Here is a 20,117-nt window from a genome sequence, read left to right as displayed (position 1 = left end):
TCTTCTCTACACACACACACACACACACACACACACACACACACACACACACACACACACACACACACACACACACACACACACAGCGGGCGCCGTATTGTCGACTGTGCGGACTGAAGGGCCACACCCGATCCCGATGCATGCACGAGTGCTGCTTCAACTGCGGATTTCCAGGCCACCGCACAAAGGTGCTTGTGGCGTAATGGCTGTTTGTGTCTGTCTTGCGTCGCTCACCTCGACTCGACACAGGGGCGACGCTTCATCGCAACGCACCCTCTTCCTAAATGCTCTCTCGAGCCGTTGTTCACCAATACCGGGACATGTGCTCGTGCCAACGCTTACACACTGACATTGTACATCTCTGTTGTTGTGCGTGTGGATGCAAATCTCTCCCTCTCTCTCTGTGCTGTCATGTATATGAATTTGTCGTTTTGGCTTGTTGTCACAACGCAGAGCTGTGACCTACCAACCAGCCGACACCACACGCGCTGCAAGCGCTGTTCACAAAGCGGCCACCTTGAATGGGTGCGGGAACCACGTGTTTGCATGTTTGCGTGCCTGTGTGCGTGCGTTTGCATATTTTGTGCCTGTGTACGTGTGTACGTATGTGTGTGTACGTATGTGTGTGTACGTATGTGTGTGTATGTGTGTGTGTGCGTGTGTGCATATTTTGTGCGTGTGTACGTGTGTGTGTACGTATGTACGTATGTGTGTGTGTGTCTGTGGGCATCGGCGCTTGTTGCTGCGAGACATGCATTCCGACCACTCACACTGCTTGCGCGTGACTGCAACATCAGAAATGCTCGGACACGTGGCGCCAATACGCCGCAATCCAGGTACAGCAAGCAGCAGCAACGGCACCGACGACACGGTCAACTTTCAACAACTCAAGTCACAGCTGAACAACAACCTCACCCGTTGTTGTTCTGTTCCCCACTTGTCTCAACACACAACGTAGCGCTTCGCTCACTCACCATCATTCTCAACACCACCCACCCACCACCACCACTTCCTACCACCACCACCACCACCACCACCACCACCACCACCATCACTGGGTGTGCAGTCTGAGCGCGATCTTGAGAAGCGGCTTCGCCCGGCCATCGGCCACCGCTCCGTGCGCTTCTGCTGCCACTGCGGCGAGGCAGGCCATCTCGTCCACGTACGTCCCTTGTCACTGTGAAGCAGCGCAGCCTTATGTTTCGCACACCGTTTAGCCTGCTTATACGCCGTCCTTGACTCACACATGATCAAGCATAGTTTACACAGAGTGACACTCATCGTTCCACGTGTAGTTGCACACAGCTACACACCGGCACTCACTCACCTGACACCCCTCCCCCTCCCCAACACACACGCACACACATTGGCCCATGTACACCTCACAACCAGAGCTGTCCAGTCCCGCGCCGCGATTCTGTCCGCGTGAGCGTCGTCGTCCCCACCTCATACGACTTTGCAGGCTCAAGGTACAAACACACGCGCACGCAATCGTTGCTGTTGTTTGACAAGTGTGTGTGTTGTGTGTGTGTGTGTGTGTGTGTTTTGCAAGCTGCATTTACTTGTTCTTCCTCACCGTTCAGCGCGATGCTCACGTGTTCCTCTTCCTCACCCACCCCCAAAAAAACACGGTTGTCGTCGTTGGCTCCCAGTGCGTACTTTACGTCGCTTCCGTCATCATCATCGTCAGCATCATCGTCGTCGTCGTCGTCGGGCAAGCGTAAAGCGGGCAGTGGTGATGGACACACGATGAAGCGCAGCAAGCGTGGTGGCGACGGGCGCGAGGAAGGCGGCGTGACACGATACGCGCGACGCGTGTTTGAGGGCGCAAAGAAGCTGATTGGGAGAGGCAAGAAGGGAAAAGGCAAGCGCGATGGCGAGGCAGGGGAGGACTCTGCCAACAAGAGCAGCAGGAAGAAGAAGGACAAGAAGAAGAAGAAGAGGGAGGGTGGCAAGGGAACAGACGAGAGGCAACAGCGCGGCAGCAAGCGAGGGGATGCGAGAGCGCCTGCGAAGCGCAAGAACAGCAACAAGAAGAACAAGCGCAGCAAGCAGGCGAGCAGTGGCGATGGCGGCCGAGTGGTCACCATGGGCGGCGGATTCCGTCACTCACGGAAGTAGCACAGGGCACCAGGCGTGTGTGTGTGTGGTTGTGTGTGGTTGTGTGGGTGTGTGGTTGTGTGGTTGTTGTTGTAGTTGTGTGTGATTGTGGTTGTGTATGTGTGTGTGTGTGTGGTTGTTGGAAGGCTCTTGAGGTCAGGTTGGCGAGAGCGAGGTGACCGTTGAGAGGTGGGATTTTGTGTCTGCTTCGGAGGTGTGCGAGCATAGGTTGCTTCCTTTTACTGCAGCAAGTAAACAAAGAAACCAATGCCAACATCCACAAAGGTAATCCGAGCAATACACACAAGTAGAGTGCACAAGCAGCATCAAGTAGATGAACAAGCAACAAACAAACAAACAAACAAACAAACAAACAAACAAACAAACAAACAAACAAACAAACAAACACACCCCCTTTGTCATGTCTTCTTCTTCATCATCATATCAACAACAGTGTCCGCGTTGGCTTCAGTCCTCAGCCACGTCCTCGTAGGTGGCCGCCACAACCTCATACGCCTGTGGCGTGAGCACCCTATTGTCGGCGTAGAAGGACGCAAATGCTTCGCGCATGTTGGCTGGCAGGCGACGCTCCAGCCGCCGCAGCACACGGCTCGGCGAATCTGCAATGTCGCGGCGGAGATGCTCGCACTTGAGCTCGTGATACCGCTGGTTCGACGGCGACAGGAACGACGCCGATGCATCCCGGGCGTACTCCTGGTGTTGCTGGTGTTGTTGGTGTTGGTGTTGCTGGTGCACGGGTGTTGCGTATTGCGAGTCGTGGTGGCCTGCAAAGCGGTGGTAGAGGCGAGGCGCGTGGTGACCGTTTCCGTTTCCGTTTCCATTGACGTGGTGTGGCGGTGCGCCAGGCAGCGGCGACGTCGGTGCAGACGGCATCGGGGAGTGTGCGGCCATGTGCAGCGGGTACGCGGCAGCGTGGGCCGCGTTGGCGGCTGCATCGTGGGGATTGCCTGCTCCGTTCTCCACCAAGATGGCGACGATGCTGCCAATGATGGCGAGGAGGATGCCCAGGCTGTAGTCACTCGTGCCGAGGGCAAAGGCAATTGCACCAGTGCCCATGAGGAACACACGCAGCCCGTTCATGGCGCTCTCCGACGGCGGGCCAAGATACGCAGCAACCACGACCGACAGCAGCGCCGCACACACGGCAACCATGAACGCGGTCTCGTAGCCCTCCTGCAGCGTGATGGTGTTGAAGACAGTCTCCCACACGGCGCCCCACAGGACGGAGTCGACGGACAAGCCGAGGCGCAGCGCAATGAAGGTGACAACGCTGCCCAAAGCGCCAAACACATATGCCAGGCGGTTGCCGAAGGTCTTGCGAAGGAACAGGAACACGAAGATGAGGGCCGTGAAGAAGATGGCCATGGACGTCAGCGTATAGTAGACGGTGAGGCGGCGAGACAGTCTGGCTGCGTTGACGACCAAGAACGCGCCCGCAAACATCAGGAACAGCCGGCCCAGGGATAGTTCTGTGTCGAGAAGACGTGCAGAGGTGGGTGGAGGGGGGGGGGCAAGGTGGAGAAGGCGGGGTCAGGGGGACGGAGCAGCAACGAGTGAGCATGTGTGTGTATGCGAGTGTGTGTGAATGTAAGTGTGAGTGAGTGTAAGTGTGAATTGTAAGTGTGAGTGAGTGTACGAACACATGTCCATGCTTTCATGCGTCTTCAAGATCAAGTTGGGAATTGTGCGGACAGCCCGAAGTGGAGCGTGAAACTGCTGCCCCAATCCAGTTCCACAATGTGCCATCCAGCACCACCGCAACCAGAAAAGCGGCAGCAGCAGCAACAATAACAACAGCGCTACGTCCAGTAGCTCCTCTGAACAGCTCATCGGCGACAACCTCAAACACACACACACACACAATTACACACAGAATCATACACACGCACACCTGTCCGAGTGGCAATGTAGTCGGCGTTGAAGACGCTGAGGTGGGTCTTGGAGAAGGGGTTGACGGTGACTTGAACCGACGACACGTTGGTGAATGTCCTGCCATTGGCCAGGGTGATGGAGCAGCTGCCACTGGCCGTCCCGGCTTGCACGATGGTGTTGGATGCCAGCAGCCGGAAGCTGGTGAGCACGTTGGTTGGCTTGCGGAACAGCAGCGGTTCGCCCAGCACGGCCACGTCCACAGCCTTCTTCCATCGCTGCAGCACGATGCGGTCGTTGACCGCCAGATTCAACGCCTTCTGCGTCTCCGCCGCCACATCGGCCACATCCGTGCTCCCCTTTGCACCCAGCGCCACCACCAGCACCACCAGCACCACCAGCACCGCCGACACCAGCGAGCGTGCACACATCGTCCTCATCTTGCTTGTTTGTTTGTGGTGAGTCAGTCAGTGAAACGAGAGACGCACAAAAAGTGGACAACAACAACAACGAACAACAACGACGAAGACGAACGCATGGGGTTGCACGTGGAGGTGGTTGGTGGGTATGGGACGGAGGTTGATCCGGCTGTGGTCATCTCCACAGGCACCCGCGGCCTCACACGGCCCATTTATCTCCTCAACGCCCCTGAAGGTGTGTGTGTGTGTGTGTGTGTGTGTGTGTGTGTGTGTGTGTGTGTGTGTGTGTGTGTGTGTGTGTGTGTGTGTGTGTGTGTGTGTGTGTGTGTGTGTGTGTGTGTGTGTGTTGTGTGTGTGTTGTGTGTGTGTGTTGTGTGTTGGCTTGTTTGCTTGCTTTGGTTCCATTGGTTCCATTGGTTCCATTGCTGCTTTGCTTTGATCCCATTGCTCCACAAATGAAGATCCAGCACAGCGACACCCAGCAGCAGTGGCAGCCCGCAACAACAGTAGTACCAGCATCATCATAATCATCATCATCATCATCATCATCATCATCATCATCATCATCAACAACAACAAGCAGCATCTGCAACGTTGATCTCTCGTCACCTTCACTCACCCCACTCGTCTCTGCTTGTTGTATGCGTCCAGGCTTGGCGCGCGTGGCATTGGAGCATCGCGTGTTGCGACCCATGCGCGGGTTCATCTCGGGCGTCTTTGCCATGGGCACCACCAGCAACTGCCTCGGCGACGTCCCCAGCGCCATCCTCAGGTGCGTCTGTGCGTGCGTGCGTGTGTGCGAAAATGGGCGACAAGGGACGAGAGACCTACAAGCGAGCTCTGCTTGTTCCTCTCTCACAGGCCATGTCAACGAACATGTGCGTGTGCAGGACGGCTGCTGACGGCGCAGACCGCGTGCAGATTGTTGGCCCACCGTCCACCATTCAAAGCCTGCTGGCACTGCGCCATGTGATGCTTTGGTCACATCCAACAGTCTTTGTATCAGACATCCCAGGTATGCACGCCTGTTGCGCGTGCGTGTATGTGCGCATGTACGTGTACACATATGTGTGTGTGTGTGTGCATTTCAGTGTGTGCTCGTGCGTCAGTAGGTGCGCGCATACGGTCCTGATGGCACATATTGAGGCTAGCATTTGTTCATGCAAACGTATGTGCGTGCCCTGCAACATGCAACAGACACACGCATGTGCTTTGCGGACGAGCACATTGCCGTGCGTGCCGTGTGCCTGCCCGCAGTGCGTGAAGAAGACAACGACACCGACACAAGCAGTAGTGGCAGTAGTGATGATGATGATGATGATGATGACGACGACGATGATGATGACGAGAGCAGCAGCGATGAAGATAAAGGAAGCAGTGACAGCGACGATGTTGGTGATGATGACGGCGACACGTCATCTGAGGAGACCTCGTCTTCCAGCGAAGAAGAAGCAGACGAAGATGACAGTCATAGCGAGAAGCCGGCCAAGAAAGAGGTGCCACCAAAACCAAATCAGCCAGCTGCGCCCTCAGCTGCGCCCTCGTCCTCCCCGTCATCATCGTTATCAGCACGAACAGCAAGTGCAGCGACTTCAAGCAGAGCAACCGCTTCAACACCGACATCACGTGTGAGCAACGACGTGAAACCCGCACCAGAGGTGGCTCCATCGTTGTCGCTGTATGTGCGCGATTGGGACGTGTACCCTCGCACCGTGTTCAAGAAGCCAACCACAAACCACCTGCAGCCGTTGCCTCAGTTCCAGCAGCCACCACCAGCGTGTTGTGTCTCGTGTGAGGCGTTGTGGCCGCGGCCCGTGGTCGGCTACACGGTTATGACTGCGTCAACAGGGCAGCCTCGCATCATCGCTCTCAACATTCCGTGCACACACGTCCTACAGCACTGCCAACCGCGCCGCATTCCTAGCCTGTGCGTGTGATATGCGTGTGTGCGTGTGATATGCGTGTGTGCGTGTGATATGCGTGTGTGCGTGTGATATGCGTGTGATATGCGTGTGTGCGTGCGTGTGATATGCGTGTGATATGCGTGTGATGTGCGTGTAATATGCGCGTGCTTGTGATGTGCGTGTTGCTAACTGTACATGTACTGTGTGTTTCAACCAGGTTTGGACTTGAGGGCCGCTCAGCCACCGCACACGTTCTCGTGTTCCACTTTTCGCCTCCACAGGTCGTTTCTACATGAGTGTGTGTATGTATGGACACATGAGCATGCGCCTGTGCGAGTGTGTGTGCTTATGGGTACCAGCGTGAGCGTGTGTGAGAGTGTAAATGATAGACGGCACACGTTCTGAAACAGCCGCGCAATTCATGCCATTACTCACATGCTTTCACTGCTTTGGGCGGCTTTTCGTCGCATCCTCCTCTTCTCCCTGTACCCATGGCATGCTTGCTGCCAATCAACCCTGCAGCTTCAAGCAACACCGGCGTACGCGCAGATCACCACTGCACTCTCCAAATTCGGCTGTCGTCACATCAATTTGCACCAGCCGCTTCACTCCCAGCACATGTACGCACGCTCTGTGCGTGTGTAGTGTGTGAGTGAGTGAGTGAGTGAGTGAGTGAGTGAGTGTGTGAGTGAGTGAGAGTGAGTGAGTGAGTGAGTGAGAGTGAGTGAGTGTGTGAGTGAGTGTGTGAGTGAGTGAGTGTGTGTGTGTGTGATTTGTGTGAAGGTGCGCTCGCTCACATGCATCTTTTATGCCCTTGCACAGATGTGAATTGCATCCAAGCTCAGCGCTGCTTCTCCAAACCATTGTGAGTCGTCAACCACAACAGCATGATGCGCGCGTGCGTGTGCATGTGTTTGTGTATGTTTATGTGCGCGTGCGTGATTGCGCGTGCGTGTGCATGTGTGCACACATGCAACTGTCCCCACCTCACTTGTACAATCCACCACCTCATCTCTCAATTTCACCATGCGCTGCAGGCGACGAAACGCGAGCGAGTCCATCAAGACGAACCTGAATTGTATCCAATTTGCGAATGCACACGCTCTCCACTTCCACTCACTTGCAGGTGTGTGTGTGCAGGTGTGTGTGCCCATGTTGTGTTGTCGTGTGCCTCCGCCTTGAAGCCCGCCATGTGCCCCTTATACCGCCTCGAAACTGCATGCAACAGCTCTGCGCCCCTGCCGCTGTTCAAATCCATGTCCGTCGAATCTGTCCTCTCCAAGTTGAGTGCCACATCGGTCCCCGATGCCGTGTGGTGAGCGGGTCACTGGCTGCCATGTCTGCTGGTGTGCACGGATATGTACATGTGTGTGCATGTGCGTGTGTGCGTGTGCGTGTGCGTGTGTGCATGTGCGTGTGTGCATGTGCGTGTGTGCATGTGTGTGCGTGTGTGCATGTGTGTGTATGTGGCTGCAGCAGCGGCTTGGTGATGGTTATGTGCGAACCTGACATGCTGCTGTTTTGTTTCCATTCGCAGCGCGTGTGCCCGTTTGCAGCGGCCAAGTGGCAAGGGCCGGAGCAGTGGCAGCGGAAAGAACACTGGCACTATTGAGGGAGATGATGAGGATGTGGATGATGACGGTGATGATGGTGATGGTGATGGTGATGGTGATGGTGGTGATGATGATGATTCTCCGCCACGAAAGCGCCCGCACACCAGCAATGATGACGCTGATGGAGATGATACACCGAATAGCAGTGGCAACGGCAGGGGTGAGAACGGTACAGGCAAGCGGAAGCCCGGTATGGACGCCGCCAGCAGCAGCAGACGTGAAGATTCGACTGGCAAGGCTGGTGATGGCGGTGGCGATGCACACACGATTGTGTTCCTGGGCACGGGATCAGCAGAGCCGTCCAAGGTTGGTTGTCACGTGTTGACGAGCCCAATCCGATCTTTTGGAGGCGGGGGATTTGTCTCACTGCCGTTGATTGGTGTGTGGATACGAGTGTTTGGAAGCATTGTGTGAGTGCACTCACGACGTGTTTGAATGTATGTGTGCATGTGTTTGGCCAACAACGTTCTGTGGTGGGTTTGATGCTGCTCTCGCAGTACCGGGGCAGCAGCGGCATTGTTGTTGAGACCAAGAAGGGACACATGCTCCTTGACGCGGGCGCAGGCGTCTTCAATAGCATGGTGTGTTGCCTGCAAGCAAGCAGCACTGCTCTGAGATGCAATTCTCTGTGCGCCCTTTAACAACTGTCGCAACAGCGCTGTGCGAGGCTTGCGCCATCATTGTTCTCCAACCACCCACAACACCACTGCGCATGCCTTCTCCGCTGCTTGTCAGGTTCACCTGTACGGCCACACGGGCGCGGCGAGCCGGGTGTGCTGTGTACGCATGGTGTGGATCAGCCACAAGCATGCAGACCACGCCCTCGGCGTGCTTCGCATTGCTGAGGTCCGCGCTGCCCTGTCCGCCGTTCTCGACCCGCTTCTCATCGTCGTTCCGCACCAGATCAACGCCTGGCTCCACGAGGTGTGCGTGTGTGCGAATGTGCGTGCGTGTGCATGCGTATGGGTGTGCTTGTGTGTGTTTGTGTGTGCTTGTGCTTATGCGTGCGTGTGCATGTGTATGGGTGTGTATGGGTGCGTGCGTGTGCATGTGTTTGGGTGTGTGTGTGTGCTTGTGTGCTTGTGTGTGTGTGTGTGTCTGAGCCTTTGTTGTGTCTGCGTGTGTCGGGACTTCGCTCTTCATGCAGGTCACTGCATTTTGTTCCATTTTTCCGTTGTCGTCGTACAGACCCTCGTGAGCCGCCCGCTGCTGCGTCGCGCGTGCGAAATCGTCTCGTTTGAAGACTTGAGCAGTCGCTTCTTCACGTGAGTAGGCCGTGGTCTTGTGGTGGGCGCAGTGCACACAGCGCACAGCTGGCCGCTCGCACAGGTTGGTACGCAAGCAAGCACGCAAACAAACACCATTTGAATCCCTCACACGCAGCAACACGCCGTCTCACACTCAATTGTACCCCAATACACACAAACAAACAAACAAACAAACAAACAAACAAACAAACAAACAAACAAACAAACAAACAAACAAACAAACAAACAAACAAACAAACAAACAAACAAACAAACAAACAAACAAACAAACAAACAAACAAACAAACAAACAAACAAACAAACACCATGTGTTGTCCCACTGCAAAGGTTCAACGCCGTGCATGCGTTGGAGTTGTCTTCGTTTGCATCTGTCCGCGTGCAACACTGTGCAGATGCGCGCGCTGCTGTCATTCGCTGGCGTGATGGGTCCTCGCTCGCATACTCTGGCGATTGCCGTCCAAGCAAGGTGCTGTGCTGTTGCGTTGCGTGGTGGTGCTGCGTTGCGTGGTGGCGTGGCGTAGTGCGCCGCTTAGTGGTTGATATGTCGTGGCATGATGTGCACTGCAAGTTTGTGTACAGCACCGCGCTGTCCATGAGCATTTGCTGATTGCTTGACGCGGTGACTGACATTGCACTCGAATGGTTACGCATGCGTGTTCAGGCGTTTACAGCGGCTGCAACGGGCGTTGATGTGCTGGTGCATGAGGCGACGTTTGAGAGCGCACTGCACGACCACGCCTTGCGCAAGAACCACGCAACCGCCGACGAGGCTGTCGCTGTTGCCACGGATGCGCAGTGCAAGCACCTCATCCTCACCCACTTTTCGCAGAGGTGTGTGTGTCGCGTTTGCAAGCTTGTGGCTGCACACACACGACAGTCTGTCTTGCGTCTGACACGCCCCAAACATTAACACACCATCAGCCACGTACTCCCTGACGCCTTTGTACCGTTTTCACACACACACACACACACACACACACACACACACACACACACACACACACACACACACACACACACACACACACACACACACACACACACACACACACACACACGCACACACGCGCACGCACACACACACACACACGCACGCACGCACGCAGGTATCCGGTCACGCCCAGGTTTGAGCGGGTCGGCGCGGGCAGGACAGCGACAGTTGCGCACGACGGGCTGCACTGGACACCAGCAGCGGTGGCGATAACGTGCTTGCATGCACGCGACAGCGAGGTGGCAACACGATGTGAAGAGGTATAAGCGCAACAACACACGCAGTGCAGTGTTGCGGTGACTGAGTTGTAGGCTAGTTAGCTGGCTGACGTGCGATCAGAACACCAAGCGTCAAATATGTAACTGTGTATTGGTAGCGTGTATACAATGGGCAGGCAACAAGCAGAAAGAGGAAGAAAAGGCGTGTGCACCACATGCACGTGTACGCGTATGCATTCGTGTTCGCGTCAGCAAACATGCGTGTGGGGGGGGGGCAACTGAAGTATGGACGCATGAATCACACACACACACACACACACACACACACACACACACGCACACACACACACACACACACACACACACACACACACACACGTTCACACACACACATCAACGCATTGACAGTGCAACTAAAAGAAAAGGGGAAAATCGATAGCAGGGGGTATGTACATGCGTTGCAACAAGTGTTTGAGACAGAAGGGCAACGCAGATGAAAGAGAGGGAGAGTTTGCACTGCGGGCTTCAGTGCCGACAGCGCTTCCCAAAGAACAGACGGGGAGGCGAGTGCGCCTACAATGAAGAGTCTTGGCGGGCAAACCCTGTCACGCGCACGCCAGACCCCGCTGTTTGTTGTCGCTCAAACACGGGGTTGCTCGTGGTTGCTGTATCGGACGGTGCCTGGTGAGAATGAGCGATGCAGAGGGAACACATGAGTTGCCAATTCGTGAGAATACCAGAAAGTAAACACACATGAGAGGTCACAGGTGCACATGGGGGTCACAGATACACACGCGCGCACACACGCACACATACACAGACACAGACACAGACAACTGTGCAGAAACAGACACAGACACCTCTCCCATCCCCAACACACACACACACGCACGCTCTCACACAGACACACACACACAGACACACAGACACACAGACACACACACACACACAGACACAGACACACAGACACACACACACACACACACACACACACAAAGACGTGTCTTCCAGGTTGGAAACGCACCACAGCGAGCCTGGATGCTCTGCGGCTGTTGCGACGCGGAGGCTTGTCGTTCTTGTTTGCAGATGAGTGTGCACGCTTCCGTTGTTGCTCAACGTCTTCGTCATCGCCGTGATCCGGTGCCCCGCCTCGTCGCTTGTCATCCCGGCGTCGAGACATGATGAGGTGTGCCAACAGCAGCGCAAACAGCGCAGCCCCCACAACAATCACCACGAGTACCGCCTGTGACAGCGCCATGTCTTGCTCTCTTGTTTTCCCGAGTCAACAAACGAGGTCAAAAAACCAAAAAGGCCCGCCAATGAAAGGTTGCTGTCTCTCGCTGGCGGTGTTTGCTTGCGCTCGGTGCACGGAAGGAAGGACGACAAGTGAGGCTCGCTCGCTCGCTTGCTTGCTTGATGCACTGTGTGTGGTTAGTGCTGACGCTCGCTTCTTGTTGCCTTGCGCAGCGTGGTGGGAATAAGCCAGCTTGTTGCGAGTACGGAAATTTATGTACATCTCCCAATAAACGTAGGCAGGGAGAGGCAGGAGACGAGCGAAAGGAGCGAAAGGAGGGGAATGCACAAGCAGAGCAAGCAGGCAAGCCAGCAAGCAAGCACAACACACACACACACACACACACACACACACACACACACACACACACACACACACAAAATACACACATCATGTTGCGGATGACAGGTCAATGCCGGTGCAAGATGCCTGGAGATGTTCGATGGCAGTCTCCTTGAGTGTTAGCAGTTGAGATTCCAACGCAGCGGCGCTTGCAGCAAGCTCGGCGTGCTCGCTTTTCAGCCCATCAAGCAGCTTGGACAGGTGCGCCTCCTTCTGCACCTTGCGCTGCCGGCACGCGGCCGCTGCAATCCTGTTCTTCTCCCGCCGCAAGCGCTTCTTCTTCTCCGCAGGCGTCTCGTTGGGCGGCGGCGTTGGCCCGGCCGTGACTTGCGCGGCCCCGCCCGCTGCTCGCGTGCTTTTTCGCGCCTTTGTCGCTGCTGTAGAAGAGCCCTTGCCTTGCTTTGATCGCCCCGCGTTTGCCGTTGTCTTGGCGCGCTTGCTGCCACGCGTCCCAGTCATGCTCCTGGTTGTCGGTCTGCCTGATCGGCGTGCCGTCACTGTCGTGGCTGCGCCGGCCGCAGACCTCGCCGCAGGCGCCTTGCGCTTGGCATTCTCCCGCGCAAACATGGACGAGAACGGGTTGGCCTCAGTCACCGCAGTCGCAGGGGCAACGACAGCGCCGCTGCCATTGCTGTCAATGCTTCTGGACCGATTGACGTTGGCAAACGAGAGCGAGAAAGGGTTGGCCTCCATCTGCTGTACGGATGCACCGTTGCTGTTGCTGTTGCTGGCACCATCGCGCGGCGCCACTGTTGCTGTTGCTGTTGCTGTTGCTGTTGCTGTTGCTGACGATGACGATGATGCTTGGTTAGTGCTGTTGCGGTCGCTGCTGCTGCGGGCTGTGCTTGCGTTATCGGACGGTGTGGCGGCGGGAAGAAATGCTGACGATGGGGTTCCAAGGCCCATGCCAGGCGGCGTGAATCCCATGTTGACGAAGCTGAGCTCGGGCGAGACAATGGACACTGCCATCCCCTCGGACTTCCACACAGCTGCGCTCGGTGAGTTGATTGACGGCTTCCGGCCCATCATGCTTTGAAACTGGGGTGACCTCAGCACATGCATCGGCAGCGTGACTGTGATTGTGTGGATGTGTGTGTGTGAATGTGTGGATGTGTGTGTATGTGTTATATTGTGTGAGGATGTGCGAGAGGTGTGTGTGTGTGTGTGCGTGAAGATAATTTGTGCATGTAATTCATTGTGTGCGTGTGTGCGTGTGTGTGTGCGTGTGATAGCAATTGCGCGTGCGTGCGGGTGCGAGCACAGGTGAGTGGATGTGCAACGAGCTGTTGGCACACATTGTGGCACGGATTCGCAGCAACAGACTACACCATGCACAACAGCCACAGCGCAAACGACTACCAGCACGAAGCAAGCACAGCCACCCACGTACATGTGTGTGAGGTGGGTGGCGGAGGAGGCGGCGCTGTTGTTGAGGACGCCGACGCCTTTGTGGTGGTGTGCTGTGATGATGATGATGACGAGGAAATGGCTGGTGTTGGCGTTGGCAGCTTGATGGCTGTGTCGCTGCTGCTGTTCCCACTACTCGCCGCCGCCGTCGTCGTCGTCGTCGTTGGCGTCGGCGTGGCAGTCGCGCTACCCCGTGTTGTCGCCATTGCAAGGGGGAGGGGAGGCAGGTTGTTTAGCGGTGGTGGCTGCGAAGTAACGCAGCAGAGAGGCACAAGGTGGGCAGGCACAAGGTCGCGGACGATGTGTCTTTGTGGTTGTTGGCTGGCTGCCTCGTCTGCCTTCTTGCTTGTTGTGTCAGTTGTGCTGATGAGTCATCGATGTGGAGAAATGAGGGAAATGAAACAATTTGAGGGGCAGCGAAAATGAACGCATATCCGCATCGCACACCTCGCACGAACGAACACACAGCCAGCCAGTGGAACCACCACCACCCCAGCACCAACCCCAGCAGCGTGCAGTGTGACAACAGCTTTGCTGGCCCCAGCAGTGTGATCGATCAACCACCTCTCGTTCCTTGTCCTTTGAAACGCGGACGACCCTTCAAACGCCACAGCACACACACACACACACGCACACATTATCACATTCATTCACACACACACACACACACGCACACATTAACACATACCCAGACACAACCACCAACCATGAAGCTGAATGCAGACCTGATCCTCATGTCACCGCAGTTCACAAACCCGCTCAAGCAGCGGGAACTGGACTTGCGAGGTGCGCTTGCTTGCTTGTCGATGTGTACACGTGTGCGTTGTGTGCACGTGTGTGTGTGTGTGTGTGTGTGTGTGTGTTTGGGTACGTGCACGTGTGAGTGCGTGAACGTGGGTGTGGGTGTGGGTGAATGACACCCCCTCTCTTCTCCCTTCTCCCTGCCCTCTCCTCCGTGCTGTCTTCTCCGTACCCTCTGCTTTGTGCGTTGCACTGTTCTGGTTCCTGCAGTCTCCATGTCATGCCTGTGTGTTGTGGTTGCATGCAGCGCGCTCAAGCTTGTGTGTTTGATGCTGCTTTGCGTGCTTCTCTTCGACAGGCAACAAGATCCAGGTCATCGAGAATCTGGGTGCCACACTGGTACGTTTGTGTTCGCACACAACCGTATGCTCACTTACACACCCGCACACACACCCGCACACAACCAAGCGCGACCAACCACACCTCACACTGCAACCGTGATACGTCTGTGCTCATCCTTATGCATCCATGACGTGCACCTCACTCAACAGGATCAATTTGACACAATCGACTTTTCCGACAACGATATCCGATCCCTCGACGGCTTCCCACACCTCAAGCGCCTCAACACACTCCTCCTCAACAACAACAGAATCTTGTGAGTGGCGAATGAACATGTGTGTGTGTGTGTGTCCGGTTGCGCGTGTGAATGTGTGCGTGTATGCGTGAATGTTGTGTGTGTGTGTGTGTGTGTGCATGTGAGTGTGTGTGCGCGCAGGGGTACATGTCAAGCATGCAAAGCAGTGACCACGCCGTGTGCTCGCCCTTACGCTGCTTACATGCAATGGCACCAGGCGGGTGGCGCCGAAGCTGTCGGAGATGCTTCCCAACCTTGAAGCGGTCGTCCTCACAAACAACAGCATTGCCGAGCTCGGTGACCTCGAGCCCTTCTTCTCCTGCAAGAAAATCAACCACCTCACGTGCGTTCATATGTGTGCATGTGTATGTATGTGTGTGTGCTCGTGTGTGTATGTGCGTGTGTGTGCTCGTGTATGTGCGTGTGCTCGTATGTGCGTGTGCGTGTGTGTTTGGTTGTGAGTGTGTTTGGTTCTTTGAGTGTGTTTGTGGTGCAGGTCGTACCGTGTTCATTGCACCCACTCCTTCGAACGTCTGAAGCTGCGGTTGCTTCTCACCTTACGCTGTCTGTGCCGCTCGTCTGTCTCATCCACCCACCACCCACCATCCTCTCCCCTCCACTGCAGACTGCTGCGGAATCCTGTTGCAGCACAGGACAACTACCGCCTGTTTGTCATCTACCACATGCCAAACCTCAAAGTGCTCGACTTTGCCCGCGTCAGAGAAGAGGTCCGCGACACTCACAACACAACACAACACAACACAACACAACACAACACAACACAACACAACACAACACAACACAACACAACACAACACAACACAACAACACAGAATAACACAAACACAAACACAACACAACACAACACAACACAACACAGCCCACAAATTGTGCTGCTTGCTCACGACGCTGGTGGTGCTGGTGTGTACAGGAGCGCACACAAGCGCAGCGCCTCTTTGGTTCTGAGGACGGACAGGCCATGCTCAAGGACATTCTCTCACATGCAGCAAGGTGCGCTGTTACCTCTTTGCTGCAGCGTGCGCGTGTGTGTTTTGTTGTGTACAACTTGAGTGCTTGTCTTTTGTCGTACATGTCGTTGTCGCCAATTCCCCAGTACCGTTGCGAGTTGCATGCCATCTTACAATTGCACGCGTGTGCTCACCCGCTTCCACCACCACCCGCATCCACTATTTTCCGCTTCCCTCACTTCCCAATCCCCATCCACGTCCAATTGCTCTTCCTCCTCTCGTCACTGCCTGCAGGCACGAGGCCGAGGCTGTGCTGGCCGAGCAGGAGAAGCAGCGCAAGGAGGCGGCGGCCAAGGCGAAGGCTGCTGCTGCGAAGAAGATCCAGGCTGCGATTGCGCAGGCGGGCTCGCTCGAGGAGATTCAGAAGCTCGAGGCGCAACTACAGGCCGGCGTTGTCCCGGGCCAGGCAGAAGAAGATGCAGCCACCGAGCAGGCGTGATGGTCTGTTTGTTTGTCTGTTGTTTGCGTGTGTCTTTGTGTGTCTGTGTCTGTGTCTGTCTGTGTTTGTGTCGATGGCTGTGTCTGTGCGTGCGTGTGCGTGTCTAAGACCGTGTGTGCACACTGAGACCGACAGTGGTGTAGACATCATTTCCATGTGTTGCTCGTTGTTGCTTGTTGCTTGTGTGACACGAATGAAAGCCATGGCAAGACAAACAAGCTACGAAAAGGACGAGGAGAGAAGAGATGAAAAGTTGAGAAGGAAAAGAAACACACACACTCACACACACGCACGCACACGCACGCACACGCACACACACCAAACCACTCACAACACACGCACGCAATCACACCACACCACTCACACCAAACACAAACACACACCAAACAAAAAAGCAGTGCAAAACACGACACTGCACACAAAACAACGCACAACAAGACACAAGAGAGAGACAAAAGCCCGCACCGCACAACAGCAGACAGTGGTGGTGCTGGCTGGCGGTCAGCCGTGCAGATGCTTTCTTCAGAGCTGACGGAGACGGGCCCAGATACACCTGTGAATAGCACTCAAGCTACCAGCAAGCACACCCCCAACAACAGCAACAGCAGCAACAGCAGCAACGCGACAGCCGCTGTGTACACTGAAGACCACTTTTCAACAACACCACACGTCACCGCGCCAGGACACCAGCAGCAACACAGCGCTGTATTGTCAGGTGAGGACTCCCCCACCACCTCCACCAGTGCTGTCGACACTGCTGCCACAGGCTCACGGCAGCAGAAGCAGCACCAGTGCCAGCAGAACGCCTACGAGGACAAGGCGAGCGCTGGTGGAGTGTGGGAGCTGTGTCGAATTGCTTCCCGTACCAGCAGTAGCAGCGCCGCGCCACAACGAAGCTCAGCTGCTTCCAACGGGACTCGCGCCTCTTCCACACGTGAAAGGCGACCGTCATCAAGCACCTCGACACCTGACGACTACGATTACGACTACATCACCTTTGCCGGAGACACCTTTCTCTTCGTGTCCTCTGCAACACCGTTTGGCTCCTCCTTCAGCCGCGCAAAGGGCGGGAACCGAGCCACGAGCCACCGCGCGCCTCCTGCAATCCCAACACCGACATCCATTTGGGCGTCCCACTTTGGCCGCAAGAGCATCACCAGCGCGATGTCCACGCAGCAAGCGCCCAGCGACGCTGTATCGGCTGCCCTGCAATCAAGTGTGAGCGAGAGCGCCGCAAGCAATGGGGGTGCAGCAAACACTGGCGATAGCGCCAGGAACCCCAAAGACACAGGCACAGCTGGCGACAGTGGCAGCCATGGCGACGACCACCACGACGGCGATGCACGCAAGCAAGAAGCAGGCCAGCACACCGGCGCTGGTGGTGGTGGGGATGGCGATGGTGGTGGGGATGAGGACGACAGCAAAGACGACACTGATGAAGAAGATGGTGATGACGACGAGGAGGACGACGAGGACGACGAGGAAGAGGAGGATGTGGTGGAGGGGACAGGGAGCGGAAACAGGAGGACAACAGCAGCAACGGCTGTCGATGAAGGCACGGAGACAGCAGGCCCGACAGAACACAAAGACGCTAAGCAGTCCAGCCCGAATGATTCCGTCAGCGCTCGTGGCGACGACAACAACCAACCCAGCTCTCAACCCTCAAGCCAGGACCTTGGCGGCACACCCAGCGACGCTAACCCGAGCCAGCCAACATCCTCCCAAGCCTCCTCCGCCTCTTCCTCAGCACCAGCACCAGCACCAGCGTCGACAGCAGCAGCAACACAATCGTCACAAACCGCAACCGGTGGCTGCAGCACACCACCCGCAGCATCACGACTGAGCTCGCCATCCATCTCCGCACAGCTGTTGTCAGTGCTGTTCACGCCTCAGTCTACAGCAAGCAGAGCGTCGCCAGCAGCGTCACGCAGCAGCAGCGGCCACCCAGACACCGGCGCATATCCTGCCCATACGCCCCCATCTCGCACCCCTGGACAACTGCTGCTGTCCACAGAGCCCCTGCATCGCACGTGCACGCTCTGCGGCAAGCCGTCCAAGCCGGCGCGGTGCCACCCAACCTTGCGTGTGCTGCTGTGCGACGAGTGCAACACGCGCATCCGCTCAAAGCAGCGCAAGCGGCTGAAGAGGACTGGCTGGCGCTACACCGTGTGCGCCTGGTGCAACACGCGCGTGGGCCTGCTACCGTGCGGCAGCAGCAAGAACACCGACCCATACAGCCCAGAGTTCTGCCCATACATGTTCTGCTCGCTGTGCCTGCACCGGCACGTGGGGCCCTCGTATGCAGCACGCGCGCAGCAGGGCGTGTGGTGGCGCTGCCCCGTGTGCGATCCTGCGCCCATTGCTGGCCTGATCAAGGCGTGCGAGAAGGCGCAGAAGGAGGATGGGACATACGAGCCGCTGACGCCTTTGAAGCTTCCACCACTCCCAGGACAACCCAGGCGACGGAAGAAGACACCACACAAGACACCGCAGACGAAGACACCACGCGCCAAGACGCCACGTAAGCCATCGTCATCAACAAGGGGAAGGAAGCGTGGGCAGGCCTCCGGTGCCACCACAACAACCAGCAGCAGCAGCAACAGCAACAGCAACAGCAACAGCAACAGCAACAGCAGCAGCAGCAGGAAGAAACGTGTGGCAAGGCAGGCAAGGGGGAAACAAACACGCCCCGGGCCACGCAAGACCCAACCGAAACAGCAGCGAACACGGGACGCCTTGACAGCCGCTGCAGTGACAGTGAGCGATGGGCCCGTGCGCCAAAGCCCGCGCATCCGCAATCAGCTGTTGCGGCGCCAACACCATCAACAGCAACAGAGCGCAGCGCAAGCAAGAAGGGCGAGGGCGCGCTACGGAGGTGATGTTGATGACTTCGTTGTCGACGACGACGATGATGATGATGGCGATGCTGCTGATGATGACTCAGATTTGGACGTGAGCTCGAGTAGCGACTGGTCGCTGGACGATGACGAAGAGGAAGAAGAGGAGGATGCCGGTATGATCAGAGGCAGCCGGCGCGCGAAGCGTCTGGCGCAGCAGCTGCAGTTGGAGGCGCAGCAGGTCACCGGTGGGGACGCGGATGGTGCCACCAGCTCAGCCGCCAGCACCACCGCAGCGATAGCCACACAGAAGGAGCACAAGAAGAAGAAGATGATGATGATGATGACGAAGGCGAAGGCGAAGGCGAAGAGCAGGGAGAAGCACGCTGCACAGGCAGCACCACCCTTGCAGCTTGCTGTCAATGGCAGCGTTGATGATGACAGTGACGGTGACGATGATGCACTGGGGTTTGATGGTGACTTCTTTAACGATGATGATGCCGCAAACTACGGGATCGAGCCATCTCCAATAGCCGAGTCCTCCGGTGGGGCCGAATCGTCGGCGCTCCCGTCAAAGCGCGCGAAAACAGCGGCGCTGTCCGCCAAGCAGCAGCAGCAGCAGCAGCAGCAGCAGCAGCAGCAGCAGCAGCAGCAGCAGCAGCGGGGTAAGAAACATCAAAACAAGAAGACGATGTCGGAGGAGAAGAAGAAAAAGAAGAGCAGAGTTGCCACCGCTTCAGCCAAGAAGGCAACGCCAGCAGCGCCAGCAACAACAACGATGACGACGAAAGCGCGGGGACGAAGCCGGGCGTCAACGTGGATGATGACGCAGCGGTACGTGGCGATGGCGACTGCAACCAAGGGGAGCGGGCGCGCCGAGCAGCCCACGCTGCTGATGCAAGGCAGTGGGGGTGCTGGTGTTGTGGGCAACGATGAAGAGGGCGAAGAGACGGCCGGCGTGTCGACACCTGCGGTGAAGAAGCGGGGCA

General features: G+C 56.5%; 7 protein-coding genes across 7 annotated transcripts in view; 4 read left to right on the top strand and 3 right to left on the bottom strand.

The window, feature by feature from the left end:
* The window catches only part of PTSG_01247 (uncharacterized protein), a 4,258-nt gene extending 1,884 nt beyond the window's left edge, over nt 1–2,374 (top strand). Inside the window, exons 5-10 of the mRNA XM_004997161.1 lie at nt 87–188; nt 454–525; nt 798–836; nt 1,067–1,162; nt 1,393–1,469; nt 1,653–2,374. Of these exons, the coding sequence (XP_004997218.1) occupies nt 87–188; nt 454–525; nt 798–836; nt 1,067–1,162; nt 1,393–1,469; nt 1,653–2,121 (855 nt within the window). The 3' untranslated portion in view covers nt 2,122–2,374. The remainder of the gene's footprint in view (nt 1–86; nt 189–453; nt 526–797; nt 837–1,066; nt 1,163–1,392; nt 1,470–1,652) is intronic.
* On the bottom strand, nt 2,332–4,485 carry PTSG_01246 (uncharacterized protein). Its single transcript, XM_004997160.1, has 2 exons — nt 4,013–4,485; nt 2,332–3,590 (listed from the first exon to the last, which is right to left on the bottom strand). The coding sequence occupies exons 1-2, from the start codon at nt 4,428–4,430 to the stop codon at nt 2,569–2,571; spliced, it is 1,440 nt and encodes a 479-aa protein (XP_004997217.1). The 5' UTR covers nt 4,431–4,485; the 3' UTR covers nt 2,332–2,568.
* PTSG_11699 (uncharacterized protein) lies at nt 4,432–10,591 on the top strand. Its single transcript, XM_004997159.1, has 16 exons — nt 4,432–4,644; nt 5,061–5,181; nt 5,300–5,424; nt 5,607–6,336; nt 6,531–6,594; nt 6,836–6,933; nt 7,136–7,178; nt 7,351–7,439; nt 7,542–7,628; nt 7,851–8,232; nt 8,424–8,507; nt 8,662–8,850; nt 9,115–9,191; nt 9,522–9,660; nt 9,856–10,025; nt 10,301–10,591. Exons 1-16 carry the CDS (start codon nt 4,527–4,529, stop codon nt 10,449–10,451), a joined length of 2,667 nt encoding a protein of 888 aa, XP_004997216.1. The 5' UTR covers nt 4,432–4,526; the 3' UTR covers nt 10,452–10,591.
* Nucleotides 10,592–10,976: 385 nt separating this feature from the next.
* On the bottom strand, nt 10,977–11,661 carry PTSG_01242 (uncharacterized protein; the record flags this gene model as incomplete). The annotated part of the gene is made up of 2 exons (XM_004997158.1): nt 10,977–11,084; nt 11,428–11,661. The coding sequence occupies 2 exons, from the start codon at nt 11,659–11,661 to the stop codon at nt 10,977–10,979; spliced, it is 342 nt and encodes a 113-aa protein (XP_004997215.1).
* A 391-nt stretch (nt 11,662–12,052) lies between these two features.
* Nucleotides 12,053–13,857, bottom strand: PTSG_01241 (uncharacterized protein). Its single transcript, XM_004997157.1, has 2 exons — nt 13,430–13,857; nt 12,053–13,112 (listed from the first exon to the last, which is right to left on the bottom strand). The coding sequence occupies exons 1-2, from the start codon at nt 13,650–13,652 to the stop codon at nt 12,088–12,090; spliced, it is 1,248 nt and encodes a 415-aa protein (XP_004997214.1). The 5' UTR covers nt 13,653–13,857; the 3' UTR covers nt 12,053–12,087.
* A 296-nt stretch (nt 13,858–14,153) lies between these two features.
* On the top strand, nt 14,154–16,291 carry PTSG_01240 (uncharacterized protein; the record flags this gene model as incomplete). Its single annotated transcript, XM_004997156.1, has 7 exons — nt 14,154–14,232; nt 14,546–14,586; nt 14,739–14,845; nt 15,042–15,167; nt 15,450–15,552; nt 15,756–15,835; nt 16,087–16,291. 7 exons carry the CDS (start codon nt 14,154–14,156, stop codon nt 16,289–16,291), a joined length of 741 nt encoding a protein of 246 aa, XP_004997213.1.
* Nucleotides 16,292–16,768: 477 nt separating this feature from the next.
* PTSG_01239 (uncharacterized protein) overlaps nt 16,769–20,117 on the top strand; it is a gene marked incomplete at its 3' end in the record, with an annotated part of 7,488 nt that continues 4,139 nt past the window's right edge. The window contains exon 1 of the mRNA XM_004997155.1: nt 16,769–20,117. This exon is cut by the window's right edge and continues 1,110 nt beyond it. Coding sequence (XP_004997212.1) covers nt 16,805–20,117 — 3,313 coding nt within the window. The 5' untranslated portion in view covers nt 16,769–16,804.

Source organism: Salpingoeca rosetta, assembly GCF_000188695.1.
Source record: "Salpingoeca rosetta unplaced genomic scaffold supercont1.4, whole genome shotgun sequence".
In the NCBI taxonomy this organism is placed as follows: Eukaryota; class Choanoflagellata; order Craspedida; family Salpingoecidae; genus Salpingoeca; species Salpingoeca rosetta.
The sequence above is the reverse complement of the archived record's forward strand: the minus strand, read 5'-3'. Positions and strand labels throughout refer to the sequence as shown.